This window comes from Heterodontus francisci, chromosome 29 (genome assembly GCF_036365525.1).
Source record: "Heterodontus francisci isolate sHetFra1 chromosome 29, sHetFra1.hap1, whole genome shotgun sequence".
NCBI classification, from domain to species: Eukaryota; Metazoa; Chordata; class Chondrichthyes; order Heterodontiformes; family Heterodontidae; genus Heterodontus; species Heterodontus francisci.
The window spans coordinates 29,559,436-29,582,570 of record NC_090399.1 but is presented as its reverse complement, the minus strand read 5'-3'; the positions used below and the strand labels follow the sequence as shown (position 1 = coordinate 29,582,570).

Sequence of the window (23,135 nt, the reverse complement as noted above, 5' to 3'; positions counted from 1 at the left end):
CCAATTTTACCAGATTACCATCACCTTGCATTTATACAGGACCTTTAACATAATAAAACACCCCAAGCTGCTTCACAGGAGTGTTATCAAACAAAATTTGACACCGAGCCACAAAGATATTAGGACACATGATTAAAAGGCACAGGTTTTAAGGAGCATCTTAAAAATGGGGAGAGGAGGGGTTGCAAAATTGCAGCTGCAGGCACAGCCAATGATGGAGTGACTAAAGGCAATTAGCGATGGGCAACAAATAGTGGCCTTGCCAGCAATGCTCACATCCCATGACAGCAAAAACAAAAAATTGGGGATGTGCAAGAGGCCCGTAGAGAACTCTGAAGTTTGTAAGGCTAGAGGAGGTTACAGTGTGTCATCAACAAGCAGGGATTATGCATCATTGATGAAATGTCAAACTCATGAAAGAGAATTCTTCACTGGGAATTTGTGTATTGCAGACTCCGGGCTACAATAATCCTTTGGCTGAACTGAACTTTATTTCCTCTTATTTGTTTAGTTTGTTTCTACTGTGCCTACCCGCTGTTTGTGTTTTTTATAATGTTAGTATTGGAGTGCTTTGTGCTTTATAGTCTATTCATACCTTCTCTGTACTACTGCTTTGTCTTTCAGCACACCGTTAACATACCATTTGCCTTTGTTCCATGACCTTCTGGTCAGTTATTCTCTGTCCTTCTCTTTTGTTATTTTTGCACCACACCCCTCCCTTTACTTGCTTAAAACCTTTTACATTTCTAATATCTGCCAGTTCTGAAGAAGGGTCACTAACCTGAGACGTTAACTCTGCTTCTCTATCCACAGATGCTGCCAGACCTGCTGAGTATTTCCAGCATCTGCAGTATTTTGCTTTTATTTATTTCCTCTCTGTTGGCTAGAATTGAATCCCTGAGGTTCAAGGACAGTGTGCATCCCCCAAGTCTCAGGTTAAATGGAGGGTCTGACTTATTGCGCTACCTATGTGCTACACCAGAGGTTTAAGCACAGATTGTAATTGGATCAGGATTTTTCCATAACCCCCTTCCTTTTCTCTCCCACCCCCAAAATTGGTCATTATACATCATTGCACTCCCTATTCCCCAGACATCTTACCGTGATCCTTAGCATCCTGTATTGCTTTGGTCAACTTCTTGTACTGTTTCATACAAACACCTAGGATCAAATGAGATGAAGCAAAGTTATCACTCACAGTAAGAGAACAAAACACGCACAAACCCCAACTACCTGTCCGAGCACAAAACCACAGGGTTGAGAACTGGGTGCAGATCATGTGATACATCAGAGTGCAGCTATGAAATCACTTCCCAGAATGTTGAATATCAGGAAATATGACAAGCAAAGGCAAAACTCTTCCATCTGTCCACCAAGTCCTGGGTCGGGGGGGGAAAAAGAAAGACAGTGACTGACCCACTGCCCCACCCGGTCCCAGAGGGGAAAAAGGACAGTGTCTGACCCAGTGCCAGAGAACGAAAGGACAGTGTCTGACCAACAGTTATATACTACTCCCTACCTCTGGTTACGATCATCACAAAGCGACGATTGACTTGGCGACCTATCGGGTTCAGCCATTCATTGGATAGTTTCACTGAATCATGATACGAGCCAATTTGCTGAGCACTTCACCAGTGAGAGAATTCAAATTTTGTTTAAACATTGAACTTCTGCATATCGAAAGTCATATAGTAATGAATCAGATGCTTACCGGTTCTGGTCGGATGATAAATGACACCAGAGTGAGGACAAATAAACTGCTCCAGGAGCTTCACATTCTGCAGGAAATAGAGCCCAGAGTCTCAATGGAGAACCATACGATCAGGACAATATAAGCGCAGCCCGAGTTTTGCCATTTAAATTATCTAAATGAAGTACATTGAATATACAACGTCGGAACAGGCCTTATGGCCCAACAAGTTTGTGTCGGTCCTTACACAGCACACGAGTCTCCTCCCAATCCACCTGCCTCATTTCAGCCTTTCAGCAGATCTTCCGATTCCCATTCTCTCATGTACTCTTGTCCAATTTCCTTTTGCAAGCATCCATGCTATTCACCTCGACAACTTCCTGAGGTCATGAGTTCCACATGCTAACCACTCTGGCTAAACAAATCTCTCCTTATTTCCCTATTGCACTGATTAACTCTTGTATTTATGGCCCTTAGTTTTGGATTCTCCCCCAAGTGGACCACATCAATTTTGTCCAACCCATTTGCAATTTCAAAGACCTCCACCAGGTCAACTCTAAGTCTTCTCTTTTCTGAAGAAGAAAGCCCCAACCTGCTCAATCTTTCCCAATAGCTGTAATCATCATCAACTTGTATTTATATAGCTCCTGTAATGTCCTAAGGCATTTCCACAGGAGCATAATCAGACAAAAATTTGACACCAAGCTACACAAGGAGATACTAGGACAGGTGACCAAAGAGGTTGGTTTTAAGAAGCGACTTAAAAAGGAGAGAGGGGTAGGGGCTTAGACAGGGAATTCCACAGCTTGGGGCCTAGACACCTGAAGACACGGCTGCCAATGGCGGAGCAAAGTAGTGGGTGGCGGGGGGGAAAAAAAAAGAGGGGTGCACAAGAGACCAGTACTGGAGGAAGAGATAGATTTTGGGAGCATTGGAGGCAATTACAGAAATAGGGATTTGAACACTAAGATGAGAAAGAAAAAAAAAAATTTCAGGGCTGACATTAAAAATGACTGTCATAAAAGCCCAGCTGCTTAACAAATTTTCTTCAGGCATTAAAACTTGCCATCTTTACTTGGTCTAGTCTGCACTGTGTGAATAGGGAGGCAACTTAATGGCACAGTTCTAAAGACTGTGCAGGAACAGAGGGGCCTGGGGGCACATGTGCATCGATCTTTGAAGGTGGCAGGACATATTGAGAGAGAGAGAGAGAGAGAGTGATTAGCAAAGCATATGGGATCTTGGGCTTCATAAATACTGGCATTGTGTACAAATGCTGGGAAGTTATGCTGAACCTTTTGTAAAGTTCTGGTTAGGCCCCAATTTGAGTATTGCATCCAGTACTGGTCACTACACTTTAGGAAGGATGTGAGGGTCCTCGAGAGGGTGTAGAGGAGATTTACCAGAATGGTTCCAGGAATGGGGGATTTTAATTACAAGGTTAGGTTGGAAAATCTGGGTTTGTTCTCCTTAGAACAAAAGGAGATTGAGACGAGATTTAATACAAGTGTACATTATGGCAGGCTTAGTTAAGTTAGATGAGGAAAATTTTTTCCCATTAACTAATGACTAGGGGACACAGATTGAAAGTCCCCCTATATCTCTTGCCTAAAACTATGAGGAAGATTTTAACGCAGTGGGTGGTAATGGCCTGGAACTCGCTGCCCACAAGGGTGATGGAGGCGGACACAGTCAACCAATGACTTCAAGAGGAAGTTGGATAGACACTTGAGAGAACTAGACTTGCACGGCTACGGGGATGAAGCAGGGGAGTGGGACTAACTGGATTGTTCCGTGGAGAGCTGGCATGGACTCAATGGGCTGAATGGCCTCCTGCTGTGCCATAAATGACTCTATGGTTGACTGTTAAAGCCCTTCAAAAGTAGCCTAGCAAGTCATGGTTGCAAAGAAATTCCTTAAAGCCCACTGCCACCTTGTTAGGAAAATGCCAGAATGCAGCTTTGCAGGAGTCATCCGCATCCCAGGAACTATTAGAACCTGCAGGCGTTTCTACGAATGGAAATACTCACCCTGTGGTCAACCTGAATCTTCGGATCTCGACATATTGGGCAGGGATTACCACTGATCTTGTCCCCTCTCTGTGTAAGAAAAGCAGCTCATTAAAACAGGACAATTTCAAAGGGGGTGCAGGAACAGAGAGGCCTCGGGTTTACGTACACAAATCTTTTGAAGGTGGCAAGACAAGTCACATAGAATTACAGAGTCTACAGCACATACAAGCCACTTAGTCTGTGTTGGCATCGAGACTCCACACGACCCTCCTCCCTCCCCTCTTTATCTAACCCCAAGTCGATAAGGCTGCTGAAGTAACATATAGGATCCTTAGTTTTATTAACAGACGTATAATAGAAAAGCTAGGAGGTTATGTTCATCTTTTATAAAAACCACAGCTAGACCTCAGCAGGAGCACGGTGTTCAATTCTGGGAACCACACCTTTAGGAAGGATGTCAGGGCCTTGGAGAGGTTGCAGAGGAGATTTACTAGAATGGTACCAGGGATGGGGGACTTCAGTTATGTGGAGAGATTAGAGAAGCTCAGGTTGTTCTCACAGAAGGTTAAGGATAGATTAAATAGAGGGATCCAAAATTGTGAAGGGTTTTGACAAGAGTCCTTCTCAACTTGTCTGTAGCCTCTGACACATTCCTCCTCCAACACCTCTCCAATGTCGTCCACTAATGGGTGGGACTGCTCTCACCTGGTTCCATTCTCAAAGTAGCAAAAAATCCACTTCAATGGAGTGTACATCTACCGAGTAACTCAGCAATTTGGTCACTGAGGGAATTCAGTACAGTGGAGAAAAAAAAAGAGAGGTGGTGTTCTGGTATTTTACAAAAGGAGCGGTCCAAGAGAGGGAGCAAGGCCTGAGACCTGAGGTCCAGTGGCATTATTTAGCTGAGCAGGTAGGTGATTGGTTGGCCAGTTTTTTAAAACTAGGTCCAGTGAGATACAAGTGCTGTATTAAATTTATAGCTTAATTGTTAAACTACTTAATATAGCTACAAATAATCTGTCTTCATGGAGGAAGACACAGAAAATCTCCCAGAAATACTAGGAAACCAAGGGACTTGCAATAATGAGGAACTGAGAGTAATTAATAAAGAGGTAGCACTCGAAAAATTAATTGGATTGAAATCCCCTAGACCAGATGGGCGGCACAGTGGCGCAGTGGTTAGCACCGCAGCCTCACAGCTCCAGCGACCCAGGTTCGGTTTTGGGTACTGCCTGTGCGGAGTTTGCAAGTTTCCCTGTGACCGTATGGGTTTCCTCCGGGTGCTCCGGTTTCCTCCCACATGCCAAAGACTTGCGGGTTGATAGGTAAATTGGCCATTGTGAAAAAAACTTTGTCCCTAGTGTAGGTAGGTGGTAGGAGAATGGAGAGAAGGTAGGGATGTGAGAGGGAAAAATGAGATTAATATAGGATTAGTATAAATGGGTGGTTGATAGTCGGCATGGACTCGGTGGGCTGAAGGGCCTGTTTCAGTGCTGTATCTCTCTATGACTCTATGAACTACACCCCAGAGTATTGAAGGAGGTGGCTATCGATATAATAGATGCATTGGTGGTTATCTTTGAAAATTCTATAGATTCAGGAAGGGTTCCTGCAGAATGGAAAGTAGCAAATGTAACCCCCCCCCCACCCCCCCATTTAAGAGTGAGAGAGAAAATGGAGACCTGTTAGTTTGACATCAGTAGTAGGGAAAATGTTAGAATCTATTATAAAAGATGAGATAACTGGACACTTGGAAAATAATGATATGATTGGGCAGAGTCAACATGGATTTGTGGAAGAGAAATCATGTTTGACAAATCTGTTGGAGTTTTTTTTGAGGATGTTACTTGTAGCATAAAGGAGAACCAGTGGAAGTGGTGTATTTGGATTTTCAGAAGGCTTTTGATAAGGTCCCACATGGGATTGGGGGTAATATACTGCAATGAATTGAAAATTGGTTAACAGACAGAAATCAGAGAGAGTAGGAATAAATGGGTCATTCTCAGGATGGCAGGCTGTTACTAGTGGTGTACCACAAGGATCAGTGCTTGAGCCACAGCGGTTTACAATCTATATAAATGACTTGGATGTGGGGACCAATTGTATCATTTCCAAATTTGCAGGACGACACAAAACTAAGACGGAATCTAAGACGGAATGTAAGTTGGGAGGAGGATGCAAGGAGGCTTCAAGGGGATTTGGACAGGCTATGTGAATGGGCAAGAACAAGGCAGATGAAAGAGAATGTAAGTGTGAAGGGATCCACTTTGGTAGAAAAACAGAAAGGCAGAGTATTTCTTAAATGGAGAGGGGTTCGGAAATGTTGATGTCCAAAGGGACCTGGGTGTCCTTGTTCAGGAGTCACTAAAAGCTGGTATGCAGGTGCAGCAAGCAATTAAGACAAATGGTACATCGGCCTTCATTGCAAGGGGATTTGAATATAGGAGTGAAGATGTATTGCTTCAATTGTATGAAGCATTGATGAGACCGCACCTGGAGTATTGTGTACAGTTTTGGTCTCCTTATCGAAGGAAGGATATACTTGCCATGGAGGGAGTGCAATGGAGGTTCACCAGACTGATCTCTGGGATGGCAGGATTGTTTTATGAGGAGAGATTGCAGAAACTGGGCCTATATTCTCGAGAGTTTCGAAGAATGAAAGGTGATCTCATTGAAACTTACAAAATTCTTACAGGGTGTGACAGGGTGGATGTGGATAGGATGTTTCCTCTGGCTGCTGAGTCTAGAACAAGGGGACACAGTCTCAGAATAAGGGGCAGGCCATTTAAGACTGAGATGAGGAGGAATTTCTTTACTCAGAGGGTGGTGAATCTGTGGAATTCTCTATCCCGGAGGGCTGTGGAAGCTCAATTATTGAGCATGCTCAAGACAGGAATCGATAGATTTCTGAATACTAATGACATCAAGGGATATAGGGATAGTGGAAAAATGGTGTTGATGGTAGATGATCAGCCATAATCTGTTTGAATGGCGGAGTAGGCTCGATGGGCCAAATGGCCTACTACTCCCATTTCCTATGATCCTATGAGTGACATTTCAACTTGAAACCATAATTAAATAAACTACAATAAAGATGGAAGGGCAAGCGATGTGTTGCGGCAGTAGCACGTGGAAGCTGGTGGACACCAGTGTGATCCACAGCAACCAAACATCTGCAGCAAGTGTCTGCAGCTCGAGGAACTTCGGCTCAGAGTTGATGAGCTGGAGGCCGAGTTACAGACACCGCGATGCATCAGGGAGAAAAGGTACCTGGACACTTTGTCCCAGGAGGCAGTCACACCCCTTAGATTAAATACTTCAGATTTGGTCTGTGGTCAGGGTCAGGAGGGTGTGACAATGAGTGAGGCAAGTATAGGGATCCAGAAGGTAGCACTGGAGGAACCTCAGTCCTTGCTGTTGTCCAACTGGTACAAGGTTCTTGCAGTTTATGTGGACGAGAGCATGGACTGCAGGGAGAATGAGCAAACTGACCACAGCACCGTGGTGCAGGGGGAGTTAAAAGGAACGTCGTTGTAGATAGGGGACAGTATAGTTAGTGGGATAGATACGTTTCTCTACAGCCAGGAGCGCGAGTCCAGTAGGCTGCGTTGCCTGCCCACTGCCAGGGTTAAGGACATCATCTTGGGGCTGGGGAGGAACTTGGAGTGAGAGGGGAAGGATCCAATTGTCGCAGTCCACGTAGGTACCAACGACATAGGTAGGACGAAGAAAGAGTTTCTGCTGAGGGAGTATGAGCAGCGAGCGGCTAAGTTAAGAAGCAGAATCACAAAATCTCTGGATTACTACCTGTGCCATGAGCAAATTAGCATAGGGTAAATAAGATCAGAGAGTTGAATGCATGGCTGAAAGATTGGCGTGGGAGAAATGGATTTCAATTCGTGGGGCACTGGCACGAATACTGGGGAAAGAGGGAGCTGATCCATTTGGACGGGCTTCACTTGAACCGAGCTGGGATAGATAAGAGGGAGCAAGGAAAAGGAAGATATTTTGATAGGGTTAAATAAAGAAAGGTGAGAGGAAGCTCATGTGGAACATGGAACTGTTGGGCCGTATGGCTGTGCTGTAAATTTCATGTAATTTTATGCAACACCTGCCTATACCCACAGATCTACAATAGCTCCCCAACATAATGTGCCCACTGACCTCAGTATCGCTGGGGTCCCATCGCCTCCAGCAGCTCCGGATCCACAAAATCCAAGCCGTGGCCTCAACTTGGCATCTCGCCCCATACGGCCCAGCTCTGGGTGCTTTGCCACCGCCCACCCTCCCCAACCTACTTGCACAATTAGTGAAAAGTCATGCTTAAAACATCTCCAGCTGCACAAACATGGCTCCTCCACAAAGTGTAAAGTCAACACTTCATAGGAATAAGAGGCTGCCATTCAGCCCTCTAAGTCTTCAATTAAATTCAAATAGATTGTGGCCCATCTGTACAACTCCATTTATCTGCCTTTTTTCCATATCCTTTGATACCCTTACCTAAAAAAACTGACTTCAGCACCATAGCCTTTTAGGGCAACGCGTTCCCAATTTTCACTACCCTTCTGCGTGAAGAGGAGCTTTTTATTTCACTCCTGAACAACCTAGCTCAAACTTTAAGCTTATACCTCCTTTATTCTCGGTTCCCCTACCAGAGGAATCAGCTTCTCAGTATCGACTTTGACGAGTCCCTTAAATCAAGTTAAACACCTCGATCAGACCACATGTCAACTTTCCAGACTCAAGGGAATACAACAACTTATAGTTCTGATGAAAGGTCACAGACCTGAAATGTGAACTCTGTTTCTCTCTCCAACAGATTCTGCCAGACCCGCTGTGTACATTCAGCACTTTGTTTTTATTTTTATGTAATGCCTTTAAAGAATAAAACATCCAAAGGTGCTTTACAAGAGTGCTGTAAAGTAAAATTTAACACTGAGCTACATAAGGTGATATTAGGGCAGATGGCCAAAAGCTTGGTCAAGGAGGTAGGTTTTCAGGTGTGTCTTAAAGAAAGAAAAAGAGAGGTTTAGGGAAGGAATTCCAGAACTTAGGGCCTGGGATCCTGAAGGCACAGCCACCAATGGTGGAGCAATTAAAACTGGGGATGCTCAAGAGGCCGGAATTAGATGAGCGCAGGTATCTCAGAGGGTTGTGGGGCTGCAGGAGATTAGAGATGGGGAGGGGCAAGGCCATGGGGGGGGGGGGGGGGTGGTGAATTTGAAAACAAGGATGAGAAGTTGCTTGACCAGGAGCCAACGTAGGTCAGCAAGCACAGGGATGATGAGTAAATGGGATTTGGTGTGAATAAAGATAGGGGTAGCCGATTTTTGAATGACCTCAAGCCAAGTTTAACTCGAGCATGCTTTAAAAAGGCTGGGATCATTCTGCGTAGGAACCCCTTCAAGGCCAATACATCCTTCCTGAAGTCCGGCGTCTTAAAACTGAGCTCAGCGCTCCAGATGCGGTAGGAAGGCAAGAACCAGTGCAATTACAGAAGCTAGAAATGAAGAGTCACTAGGAGAGCGCTGATCTTACTATGCAGGTTTTTCTGGTCTTTTGAGGCGGGATTCCACCTTTGTGGTTCCTCCGATAGTTAGCCCACACCGGCTGTTTGCCGTATCGCTCGATGTACTCTGCAACACAAAAAAAAAGGGAGAGACTGAGGGTCAATTAATGCCGAGGGACTGCAGCGTTGAATTGCTGTCTTTCAGTAACTGGATTTTCATTTAAATTTGCAAGGCTATGGGGAAAGAACGGGGGATTCGGACTAATTGAATAGCTATTTCATCAAAGAGCTAGCACAGGCTTGATGGACCGAATGGCTGCCTGCTGTGCCTTTTGATTCTATATATTAAAATTAAAAGGCCGACACGAGAAAAGAAAAGCACACGATATATAAATTTTTAAACTACCCTCGGCAGCCTTAACTCCCACACTGACTCAGCGGCACATCTACCGGCTGTGGTGGGCCCCCGAGTCAGACAATGATAAAGGGTCACAGTCTCTATCCAAGGTCTCAGCCCAGGGTTGCAGCAGGCTGCTACAACATGGATCAGCACCTCTAAACTCGCTGTGGCATTAAGGGGAAGAATTCAGCGGGAGCCAAGGGTTGCCAACTCTGGGTTGGACTCATTTCCTGCAGCTTTCATCACTGCCCAGCCCCAAGGCTCCCTCCGCCGTTGGTCACCTGACACACCCATCCTCAAGTAGCACAGCCAATCAGAAAGCGAGCAGACTCGTCTGTTAACGGACTGGAAGAGTCTTCACCGTCAGTCGTACATCCCACCTCCCTCCACCCTGCCCATTATCACCAACATTTTAAAAAACTAACAGAAGTGTCCAAATGAAAATGGAAAAAAAAGTGTCCTGGAGCCTTATCTTCAATTCCTGGAGACTCCAAGACAATCCTGGAGAGTTGGCAACGCCTCATTGGAACAACTGCTCCTGGGTTGGGGAAGGCAAACTGTTGATACGAGTCAGGCCAATTGGGGTGGAAAGTTCGCGTGGAGGTGAACTTGAGACACGGACCCAGTTCCGCAGCATCTCTGCCACCATTCTTCACCTCCCGCATATTGTGACATTCTGATGGGGGAAGTGCGGGTACCTGCCCAGCCCACCCACTTTGTCATGACATCACTGAAAGGGGTGGAATTATGACCCAGCCAGGAATAATGCAGCACTGCCTTCACTGAGTGAAGCAAGCAACCTGTAAGTGAGTTAAACACTACCCACTGCCCCACCCAGTCCCGGGGAGGGCAGGGGGGTGGGGTGGAAAGGACTGCGTCTGACTCACTGCCCCACCCAGTCCCAGAGGGGAAGGACAGTGTCTGATGCACTGCCCCACCTGGTCCCTCACTGTCCATCGGGTCCTTTTAACACTAGCAAGTCTGGTCACAGACACACCAGACACCAAAACCAGCAGGAGAAAGTTACAAAAGTTCACATTGGCAGCCATAACCCACAAATTCACAAACATTCAATTTCTGAGCCAATGGTAGGTGAGTACACATAAAACTGTTGCAATTTGGATTATCATCCTGGTACATTAACCGTGCCCTTTAGAAGGCAATAAAGCCATTGATTTACACGCAGAGCAACCTCCAGGATAGACAAGGCCACAGGCATTTGTAAAAGGTGCCTAGTAGACAAGTCAAAGTGGCAGCATAGTTATACATAGAGTATGTGAAGTTCCTCGATTTGAGATAGCAGCTGGCATTTCATGCAGCTAGCATTCTCAATAAGTGAATAAATGTTTAGAGATCAATTTGATCTCTGCCAATTTCTATCAGTTTAATAGCAGCTGCCCTCAGCCCACATCCATAGAGATGAAAGGCTTCAAGTTTTGCTTATAATATTTAAAAGGACATTCTGGTCTATGGGGTGAATAAGATTGATCAACACAGGGTCAGGAATGGCTTCCAAGAGAAACCCACAGACTGAACTATGAGAATTGATCCTGGTTTCTGTGGGTCACTGAGCAATGTTTGCCTTCATTCACAGTGGTGCAGCCAGCATACAGCTCGACTTGCAATTTAAACACGCAGGAAGCACCTTCGCTCTGCAGGTATTCCCATGGGCGTTCCTTGTAGCGAGAGATCAGGTCGAATGTGGTCTGGTCCGATCCAGTACTGAAAGGCTGGTGAAGTGGTTGCAGCGTCCTCCATTGTGGAGTTGCACTCTGCAGGCAGGGAAACAAAGCGGAGAAATGAAACCATTGCAACAAGTCATCCAATTCACTGTCTGACTCCCACCTCCTCGGCCTCCCACATCGTTCCAATGATGCTCAACTGAAGCTCATGGAATAGCACCTTATCTCTCAATTAGGCACTTTACAACCTTCAACATTTGAGTTAACGATTTCAGATCATACCCACAGCTCCCATTTTTCAGACAGCAGTTGCCAGTAAAGTTTCTGTTATTACCATTTACACCTCCTCTAGACCCATAGTTTATTTCTTTACTTGTCCCATTTACCATCTCCTTTTGCCTTGCACCATCATCCCTTTTGTTAATTAATCACACCTGCTTTAACTTTCATCAGAACTAGCAAAAAAGATAAAACAACTGAAACATTAGCTCTGTTTCTCTCTGCACTAACACTGCTTGAGCTGTTGGGTGTTTCCAGCATTTTTTGCTTTAATCCAGTCTGAAGGCTTCCTTGAGCCATTTCGTGAAAAAGTATAAAGAGAGTTTTACCTCGTGTCTAAGCTACGCTGTGCCTATACACTGGCTTTTGTCTTACACAATTATCATTGTCATCTAATATAAAAGCAAGAAATGCTGGAAATACTCAGCAGGTCTGGCAGCATCTGTGGAGAGAGAAGCAGAGTTAGCATTTCAGGTCAGTGACCTTTCATCAGAACTGGCAAAGGATAGAAATGGACTAGGTTTTAAGCAAATAAAGCGGGGGTGGGGCAAGAGATAACAAAAGGCAAGGTGTTGATAGGACAAGGTCACAGAGAATAACTGAGCAGAAGGTCATGGAGCAAAGACAAACAGTATGTTAATGACGTGTTGAAAGACGAAGCGTTAGTGCAGAGAGAGCGTTAACTGACAGAAAAATGAACAGCCCTGGCCCAAAGCACAAACATGAAAAAAAAAGTGGGCAGGCATACGGTAAGAAAAATGAATGATGAAACAAATAAAACAAAAAATAAAACTGAAGATAAAAAGGGGAGGGCCCCGCTATGCTCTGAAATTATTGAACTTGATGTTCAGTCCGGCAGGCTGTGGCATGCGTAATCGATAAATGAGCTTTTATTTATATCATGGTCATCTCTTGCCCTGACCGGTTTGCAGCTCATTTTTCTCCTCTCTTGTGTACGTGGTCTTCCTCCTTCACCTTTCCTTTGCTTCTTCAAGATGCTCATCTGTAAGATCACCCAGTTCCAGTGAAGGGTTATATGCCTAAAACCATTTCAGATACTGCCTGACCTACTGAGTGTTTCCAGCACTTTTGTTTTTGTACCGACACTGGGAGTGTTTGATGGGAGTGTAGAGGGAGCTTTACTCTGTATCTGACCCAATTTTTTCCACCTTATTTTCTTCTCACGTGCTGTACCTGCCCTGGGAGTGTTTGATGGGACAGTGCGCTCTGTATCCTTATCTACAACTCAACAGTCCCTGTGAGCACAGCTCCACGTTGGGTGCATGGGTTCAGCAAATATTACCCAACTACTTAAAAAAAAAAACTTTATTAGCCCCATGTGGAATGACTGTGATTATCATGTTTTCAATTATTGTGCTGTTCTTCTCTACATAAAGAGTCTGAGGGGTGACCTCATAGAGGTTTATATAAAAGGGGTTCAAAAGGTAAGGTAGACAGAAATGTTTCCACTTTGGGGGTAGGGGGGGGCGGCGGTGGGGATCGAAAAAAAAGAGAAGAGAAATGGTCAAAATCATGGGCCATCAATGGAAGATAATCATTAATAAGAATAGGAGCAGGAGTAGACCACATGGCTGATCTTCGGCCATATCTCCACTTTCCCGTCCGCTCCCCATAACCCTAGATTCTGAGCGACCAAAAACCAGTCTATCCCAGCCTTAAATGTATTCAACGATGGAGCATCCACAACCCTCTGGGGTAGAGAATTCCAAACATTCACAACCCTTTGAATGAAGAAATTTCTCCTCATCTCAGTCCTAGATGACCAACCTCTTATCCTGAGACTGTGGCCCCCATGTTCTAGATTCCCCAGCCAGCAGAAAAAGCCTTGCACTGTCCACCCTGTCAAGCTCCTTCAGAATCTTGTATCACCTCTCATTCTTCTAAACTCCAGAAAATATAGACCCAATTTACACAGTAGCTGTTCACAGGACAACCCTCTTATCCCAGGGACCAATCTAGCGAACCTTCGCTGTACCACCTCCAATGAAAGTACATCCTTCCTTAAATATGGAGGCCAAAACTGCTGTCATGCAGGCCCCCACCTGCCAAGAATGAGGCACATTAATTTTGCCACACGGACACTAAACTTCAAAATTGTTGCTGGGAAGAGAAGGCATGATACAAGGAATTGCCAGGCCCCTAGCCGGAAGGACATTTTTTGCATAGTAACAGACACTGTTTGGAACAAAGGACCAGTCCCTGCTCCCAATACAAAGAAGAGACGTGGTCAAACTAGTTTAGTTACATGACTAACTGGCTGTTGCAGAGTTTGAACTGAGAGTTTTAAATTGGAGAAACAGTGTTCGAAGACTTTTAGCTCCTGGACGGAAGCGGACCTCTTCTCCTCCTGTCTGCTCCCATCTCTTTCTCAGTGGATTCCAAAGCTGGTGAAGACACATGAACCCCATGAGAGAACAAGGTTTAAGAATACTGGGCCCCAACGAAAAGCAAGAATTATCTACAATCAAGGACTCTACAGTGAGCTTGAAGAACCATAATAACTCTTCAGATATTGCCTCAAACCTTTCCACTTTATTTTTTCTTCTGCTCTTTTCTGTCCCTATGTGCATGTGCGTATCACGTATGCATGCTAGCGTGGGGCGGTGTGTATCCGTAGGCGTTAACTGAATTAGAGTTTTAAGTTGTAATAAATTTTACTTTTCTTCTTTAAACTCAAGAAAGCCTGTTTGTGCTCATTTCTTTGCCTTATAATTGGAAAGCGGTGAACAAGGATTCACCAAGGGGGAGCTAAAAATAATGTGTTTAAAAATAAAACCCTGTTACAGTAAGACCAAGTGAAGGCTGAGAGGGACCCCTAGACACCTTTCTCACCTGGTTGTAACACTGCACACAGTTCTCCAGATGTGGTCTCACCAAAGCCTTATACAATTGCAGTAATTCAGTAACGAATTTGGCAGAAACTTTACTCAGAACGTGGAACTCCCTACTACATGGAACAGTGAGGCAATTAGCACAGCTGTACTTCAGGAGCAACTAGATAAACACGAGAGAGAAAGGAATACAAAGATATGTTGATTCGGCGAGATGAAGTACGGTAGGAGGAGGCTCCTGTAGTGCATAAACTAGCTGGGCCGAATGGCCTGTTAAGATGCTGAAAAACTCTGGAATGCTATGTGTGGTACTGCCCCAGAAGTGTTTGATGAGACAATGCTGGGAATTCCTAGAGTCTCTGCCACAGGAACATTGATCTGGTACTCATACAGAATTCCTTAAGTTGTCCCAGTAAGACTCACCTAGTGAATTCCAACTAAACAACTGGAAAGCTTTAAGGCTGTGTCGTTAATTAACATTTCACAATATTTCTTTTCAGGTTGTAAATGTAAACTGTCATGGAGCTGTAATTATTTTTATCCTCAGATTAAAAAGTGTGCCTTTAAGACTGGTAAAACAGTGCACCTTTAAGGGAGAGAACGTTGTGGAAACAGTGTGCCACAGCTGCATTTTTGTTACCATGGAAACAGGAGAGGGGGGTCACATGATAATGTTTCCACTTGGCTGAGAGAACTGGTAGAAACCAGTTAGTTGAGAGGCCTTCCAGTGAGGTGAGCTAAAAAGAGATGGGAGCTGTTTATTCTCTCAGCAGAAAATGCTACAAGCCAAGTTAATTCCCTGAGTAAAGAAGAAAAGCCTTATTTATTCAAGAAACTATTTGTATTGCTGTGCTCATCAAAGAACTGGTTAATGCTTGCTGCAGCTGAAGAGTTGAATGCCTCTCTTCTCAAGGACTATTTCATCAAATGCACATTAGAATACCTCATTTATCAGGAACGTAACCTACAAAAAAAAATTCCATTTATTCTCAAGAGACAGCTAATTTTAAAAACTCCACTTTTAAAACTGGTTAACTGTTAATTTTTGTGTGTGTGTGTGTGAATGCAAGAGTTGGATTAAATTAAGTTGTAAGGTCTTTAGGTATAGGTTTATCTTAATAGTGTTTAAGATTTAGTTTTTTTTTTAAAGTAGTTAATTTGTTATCTAAAGATTCCTGGTTTGGTCTGTTTCATCCTGGGGTTACTAGAGCATTTAATTTGGCTGTTTTCTGATTGGGTGTTGTTACAACCAGGTGAGAAAGGGGTCTAGGGGTTTCTCTCAGCCTTCACCTGGTCCTACTGTAACAGGATTTTATTTTAAGCACACTGTTTACTGCTTTCCAATTATGAGACAAAGAAACCAGCACAAACAGGCTTTCATAGGTTTAAAGAAGAAAAGTTGACATTTATTAAACAAACTCTAATTCGGTAGACGACTACGGATGCACAACGCGCCCACGGTAGCATGCATACGCGATACACACATGTGCAAATAGAGACAGACATGAGAAGAAAAATAAAGTGGAAAGGTTTGAGGCAACATCTGAAGAGTTTGTGTTACGGTTCTTCGCGTTCACTGTAGAGTCCTTAATTGTAGATAGATCTTGCTTTTTGTTGGGGCCCAGTATTCTTCTTAAACCTTGTTTGCTGTAGGAGACTTTTCTCTCTTGGGACTCATGTGTCTTCAGTGGATTCAGAGGCTTGTGAGAAAGAGATGGGAGGAGACAGGAGCAAACAGATACTCTGCCCAAACTGTTTGTACAAATTCAAGAAATGCAGGTTGCCCAGCAGGTTAGTCATATCTGGTGATCGAAAGTCCATTGTGGGCTGAATGCGTCAGGGAATGGCTGCTTTGTCCTTCCAAACACTGTTAATATGAAAATGTCTTTTCCAGCCACAGCTGATCTGTTTAACAAGTCAGTTCTTCACTCCAGTAACAGTTTAAAATCAATGTTCAGGACAAAATTAATGTGCCTCATTCTTGGCAGGTGAGGGCCGAGCATGACAGTGCGAAAGCTTAATATGCTGCGACCTGTGGAGTGACGGGACTGAACTGACAGCGCATTGCTCCCACCAGGCTCGTAACAAACTTTAACATCTCCGGCATTGGCAGACAGCTGGAAGAGGGACAGAATTTTTAATTGAATTTTTTGATGCCAGGTTTTAAAAGTCAAGTGGAAAAAAAAAACGAACTCTGCCCCCATTTCTACTATCAGTTCCTGAAGATACTGAGGGAGTCTAAGCAGGCCTGCATGACCGAAGGGCATCAAAGGGAGTCCCATTCTGTCCTGACCAGACAACAACCTTCTGGTTTTTTTTAAAATAAATGTGAACATAAGAAATAGGAGCAGGGGTAGGCCATATAGCCTGTCAAGCCTGCTCCACCATTCATGGCTGAAATTCTACCTCAACTCCACTTTCCCGCCCTCTCTCGATATCCCCGATTCCCTTAGAGTCTAAAAATTTTTCGATCTCAGTCTTGAATATACTCAACCATTTAGCGTCCACACACAGGGGGGAAAAAGAGAGAATTCGAAAGATTCACAACCCTCTGAGGGGAAGAAATTTCTCCTGATCTCAATCCTAAACTGGCTGGCCCCTTAACCTGCGTCTGACTGCTAGTTCTATACTCTCCAGCAGGGGAAACAACCTCTCAGCATTTCCCCTAACTAGGCTTCCAAGTATTTCATACACTTTACATTCTTCTAAACGCCAGGGAAAACAGGTCCATTCTGCCTGCTGTCTCCTCGTAGGAGAGCATGTGCATCAGACTGGTGTTCTAGAGGCACAAACCCCACTCCATTGTCTGATTTTCTCAAAATAGATAAGTGATTAGAATTTCATAACACGATCCCCTATAAACACAAGTAACAATTTCAGGATCCCACACGATGAAAAAACAATTTGATTACCACAAACCAGTAGCTCTGCCCCACAATTATATTATGTGGCTTGCCTGTCAACATTCAGCATGTCAAAAGGACATCACGTTGCACCACCTCACCTGTCCCTTGGACACAGATCAGTAGGTTGCTGAGTTGGGACAGTGATAAACAGAGATAAGATACTCTATATTTTAATGCAAGATCCAAGAATGGTCAGAAAAGGCCACCAGAAGTATTGCCAATATTCCTTCCCATTTCTATCTTTAGAACACCAAGGAAACTTTGGATTCATTTTAACTTGAGCTCAGGGAAGGGTCAGTCAACAAGGCCAACTTGTGAAGTCCATTCCAATGGCCCCCTGCTAGCTAAAATCTCTCCACTCCAACCTTCTACCCACCCCCAAATGGCTTAGGTGAATATCATCACCCAGGATGGTGCACAGCCAGGCATGTGTAAGCTCCATGGCTCAAATCTGGGTCTACTGCAAGCTAGAGAAGATCTGAGTCTGGGCATATTGTGGGGTTCACCACAACGGACCTTCAGGACCCTGGGATGGGGGGTGGTGGCGAAATAGTTAGCCACGTGCGTGCGTGTATGTGCATGTGTGTTTAAGACGTTCAGCTACAATGGTTCCCTTCCATAGAAGAGTCTCATTCAATATTAAAGCAGTCACTTTCTTGATGCATCTCCGGGCAGTCTCATGGTCCACAACAGATTATATGCCCAGTATGAATCACTGCCATCAGTAAAACAGAAGGATTTGGGGTGGGAGGGAAATTGGGAAATGGTTGCATTTACACCACACCCCAGCCCTAATATTTTCACCCCTCCACATGATGCCTTGTGGCTCCTCAGGCTCAGGCAACACAGGCTAGGGTTAGGCGATTGTTATAACCAAGTGAGAAAGGTGTCTTGGGGTCCCTTTTAGGCGTCACCTGGTCTTCTTGCAACAAAGCTTTTTTTTTAAACACACTGTTTTGAGCTCCCTCACCACTTTCCAGTTATAAGGCAAAGAAATGAGCACAACCAGGTTGTCTCAGGTTTAAAAGAAAAGTGAAATTTATTAAAACTTACTTAAACTCTAATTCAGTCAACGCCTACGGATATACGATGCACCCACGCTAGCAGCACACATGATACACACATGCAAATAGGGCCAGAAGAGAAGAAAATTAGAGGTTTGAGGCAGTCTCTGAAGTGGGTTTCTTGTTACTGTTTCTGTGTTTCCAGCTCGCCGTAGAGTCTTTGATTGTAGACATCTCTTACTTTTCGTTGAGGCCCAGTATTATTCTTAAACTTTGTTCATGTGTCTTCAATGGGTCTTCTGTACCGTGTGAAAGAGATGGGAGCAGACAGGGGAGAGGTGTTCAGTCCAGGAGCAAACAGCTTTGTGAGTTTCTTTCCCTCAGCAAGTTCAAATTCATGTGATTAAACTGGCCTGACCAGGTCTTCTGTGTATTGGAGAAGCAGGGACCGGGTCCTTTGTTCCAACACTGTCTACTAACATACAAATGACTTTCCAGTCAGCGGCTTGGCAATTCCTTGTGATAATCCCTCTTTTCTTCCCAGCCACAATTTTAAGTTTTAATGTTCATGTGGCAAAATAATGCGTGCCTCAGTCTTGGCAGGTGGGGGTGATGTACAGTGGAAGGTGTGGAGCATAAACAGAAGCACAGACCAGTTTAGCCAACTGGCCTGTTTCTGTGCTGTAAAATTCATGTATGCAACAATACAGTGCCTCACTCAAATGAAGAGGCAGAGAATGCTGAGCAGATAATCTCAAACTCTTAAAATTTTCATCCTGGTTTTCAAATCTCTCCACAACCTCGCTTCTCCCCATCTCTAATCTCCTCCAGCCCTACAACCCTCAAAGATCCCGGCACCCCTCCAATTCTGGCCTCTTGCGCATCTTCAATTTTCATTGCTCCACCATTGGCAGACATGCCTTCAGTTGCCTGGGCACAAAACGCCAATACCCTCCCCAAATCTCCCTCCTTACTTTTAAGATGCTCCTTAAAACCTATCCCTAACTAACCTTTTGGTGACCTGTCCTCATATCTCCTTATGTAGCTTGGTGTTAAAATCTGTTTGATAATTTCCAAGGCACTGCACAGGACTGTTATGTTAAAGGCGCTACACAAATGCAAGCGGTTATTGCTTCAAATTACCTCATCCAATTAGCAATAACAACTCCCCAAGCCTTCACTTCGACTGCCAAGTCATTCAACTGGAAACGGTTACAGGGCCCGTGAGACTGTCCTACAGCTGAGTTATCACCTGCCTTGTGGAGATGGGTCCTCGGGTTAATTCCTGGGAGGGCAGCTGAGATATCTATGAGGTTCTGCTAGGAAAGTCATGCTGTAACAATCCCTTCCCCCTGCACAAAACAAAATATTCTTCCCAAACTCTATTTTACTCTATTGCTGACTTTGTCCCAGTGTTGGCGAATACAAGTGTAAACATTTTTATTCCTAATTAGCTTTTCTATTATTTCACTGGCAGCACAAGAACTGGTCTAAACAGGGATATTTTCTAGTGGCATAGTGCAGTGGCTGTGTTACTGGAGTAGTAATCCAGAAGTTCAAATCCAACCTTGGCAGTTTGAAAACTTAATTAATGGTTTTGAAAATTGAATTCAACAAAAAAACTGGTTGTCAATAAGTGACCACGAAGCTTAATGACTTACGTGCCAATATTTTATTGTATTCAGTTACAAGGATGGGAAGGTGAGCAAGGAAACAGTCCCCAGGCAGATGGGGAAAGTCACTCGACCCATCTAGCCCACAGAAACCTACAAGCCACCCCATCACAGCATCTAACTGCCTCTTGTTCAACTCCGTGCAATCCCTAACCAGCAGACCATTCCACATTATTCATCATCCTTGGGTACAGCGGTCCTTCCCAGTCTGCCATTCGCCACTTGGTACCTACGTGCCCTCATCTGTGGTTGAAACGGTGCTCAGGACTAACTTTTTCCATTCCGCTTAATATTGTGTACATTTGTAGAAAGTCCCCCTCACATCACTCGCCGAGCAATGCAGAGGGTTGGAGAGGGCATTTCCAGGTGATTTCCCCCCCGTCCTTCCCTTATGGCCAAGGGTTTTCCCCCTCTCCCAGGAGATTACATGGCTGCGAGGGGATAGGGAGTGTCTAGTCATGACGCTCTGGCCATCATGAGCGTGGGGCAGGCTTGATGGACCAGTTGATCTTCCCCTCCTGGTCATTTTTGTACATTCACAAGGCTGGAGACATTCCAAGTGTTTACAAATTTCTCACAACTTTGTTCCTCGATGACTGGAGATTCACCTTGCGACCCTTCTCAGGATTGCCAGAGTTTCTTTGTGCCTCAATTGTGTAAATGTGATTAAGGTACTGGACTGGCAACAGAGAGGAGTCATGCTGGGCCCCCACCTGCCAAGAATGAGGCACATTAATTTCGCCACATGGACATTAAATTTCAAATTGTTGCTGGGAAGAGAAGGCCCTGTTACCAGGGCTGCCAGACACTTGGCTGGAAGATATTTACATACCAATAGGGACGAGAAAGGTTACTCCCTTTGTCCATTTAACCCACAATGGAATTTGAGCTCCAGACATTGAAGGCAGCGAGGCACATTCCAGACCCTAAGATGATACAACCCACAGAGCCAAGACGTAGTCAGACCAGTTAGTCACATGACTAACTTCCCTGGCAACCTGAGGTTTTCCCGAATGGTACAGTTTGAACTCAGAGGGCTGTTTATTCCTGAACTGTAAAGACCTCTCCCGGCTGGCTCGCCACAGCCTCTCCTGTCTGCTCACATCTCTTTCTTATGGAACTTCAAATCCACTGAAGACACAAGGTTTAAGAAGAATACTGGGCCCCAACGAAAAGCAAGTCCTACAATCAAGGACTCTATAGTGAGCTCGAAGAGCTGTAACAAAAACCTCCTTCAGATATTGTCTCAAACTTTTCCACTTTATTTCTTCTGCTCTGTTCTGTTTCTATCTGCATGTGTGTATCATGTATGCATGCTAGCATGGGCGCGCCATGTATCCGTAGGTGAAAACCAAATTAGAGTTTAAGTTTAATAAATTTCAACCGTTCTTATTTATAACCAAAGAAAATTGTTTGTGCTGGTTTCTTTGCCTTATAATTGGAAAGCAGCGAACAAGGATTCATCATGGGGAGAGCTAAAAACAGTGTTTAAAATAAAACCCTGTTATGGTAAAACCAGGTGAAGGCTGAAAGGGAACCCTAGACCCCTTTCTCACTTGGTCATAACAGAGGTCACAAGTTCTATTCCCACCATGGCAAGTTTCAAAATTGAATGTAATAAACTTGGCAATTTGTGGATTGGCACCAGATAATATGATCATGAAAGATTTTTTTTTTTTTTAAAAAGTCGTTCACAGATACCTTTCAGGAAAAGGGATCTACCATCTTCGGTCTGGGTTCTACTTGAATGGTCCACTCTGCATGGTTAACCCTTCATGGTCTCTGCACAAGCGTGGCTTGCTAGACCATTTCAAAAGGAAGACATGCATTCTTACAGCTCATTTCACAACCCAAGGACGTTCTAAAGCGCTTTACAGCCAATGTACTGCTGAAGTGTAGTCACCATTATAATGCAAGAAACATGCAATTGCACACAAAGCTCCCATAGGGAGTAACACAATAATGACCAGATAGTCTCTCTAATTTTCAAAAAATGATGTTGGTTGAGGGATAAATATTGTCCATGACATCAGGGAGAACTCCCCCATTCCTTGGCCTTCTCCAAAATAGTGGCCACGGGATCTTTTATATCCACCTGAGAGAACTAACCGGGCCTTAGTTTAACACCCCATCTGAAAGATGGCATCTCTGACAGTGCAGCTTTTTCTCAGCATTGCACTAGGAGCGTCAGCCTGGAGTTTTGCACCCAAATCTCTGAAGAAGGGACTTAAAACCACAACCTCCTGACTTGGAGGAGAGTGCGCTACCTACTGAGCCAACAGCTGACACGACAAATCACTACTTCAAGATGGCGGCTGGGGATGTGTGATAAATTCCATCTCACTGGTATTGCCAGCAACCCAGGAACAAGTACATTTAAAAAAAGTGACCTAAACTGAATAAACGTGAGATAAGGAAGGTTTCAGATTTATACGTGTCATTTTCGGTATTTGTAAACAAATGCCTGGCTCCCCTAGCTCTGCAGTTTGAAAAATTCTGCACTGCACATGAGGCACTCTGATATCATGGCACAATAACATTTAGCTAAGTCAAACACATTTACAAGGCCATCAGGGAAAGGCTTTTAGTGCCAAAGGCAGATCATGTCTCCTGACCTACAAGTCTCCCAAATAAAAGTGGGTCATGTGTTGATCACATGGAGAACAGGAACCAGCAGTGCCAGAGTGGCATATAAACATCTCTTTCACACCAGGGAAGTGCACACATTTAAACAGTGCAAACAAAAACAAAACATAGAATAAAAACAAAGTATGAACAGTAGCTACATTTCATTCTCCAATAACATTGAAAGCAGAGAAAGTAAAAGAGGAGATTTGACAGAGGTGTTCAAAAATCATCAAGGCTTTTAGAATAAGGAGTAATTGAAGAGGAGAAACTGTTTCCAGTGTCAGAAGGGTAACCCGAAGACACAGATTTAAGGAAATTGGCAAAACCAGAGGGGACATGAGAAAATTTCTTTAAAAAAAAACACCCCCGCACACAGCGAGTCGTCATGTTGGGGGATAGAGTCTGAAAGGTTGGTGGAAGCAGATTCAATAGGAACTTTCAAAAGAGAATTGGATAAATATTTGAAGGGAAAACGTTTGCAAGGCAATGGGGAAAAGTGA

The 23,135-nt window shown here is 44.2% G+C and overlaps 1 protein-coding gene across 1 annotated transcript in view; it reads right to left on the bottom strand.

The window, feature by feature from the left end:
- Positions 1 to 23,135, bottom strand: part of mrps18b (mitochondrial ribosomal protein S18B) — a 38,015-nt gene that overhangs the window by 3,356 nt on the left and 11,524 nt on the right. Inside the window, exons 2-6 of the mRNA XM_068009654.1 lie at positions 11,257 to 11,383; positions 9,241 to 9,338; positions 3,721 to 3,789; positions 1,712 to 1,778; positions 1,102 to 1,161 (exon numbers count right to left, since the gene is read on the bottom strand). Coding sequence (XP_067865755.1) covers positions 1,102 to 1,161; positions 1,712 to 1,778; positions 3,721 to 3,789; positions 9,241 to 9,338; positions 11,257 to 11,383 — 421 coding nt within the window. The remainder of the gene's footprint in view (positions 1 to 1,101; positions 1,162 to 1,711; positions 1,779 to 3,720; positions 3,790 to 9,240; positions 9,339 to 11,256; positions 11,384 to 23,135) is intronic.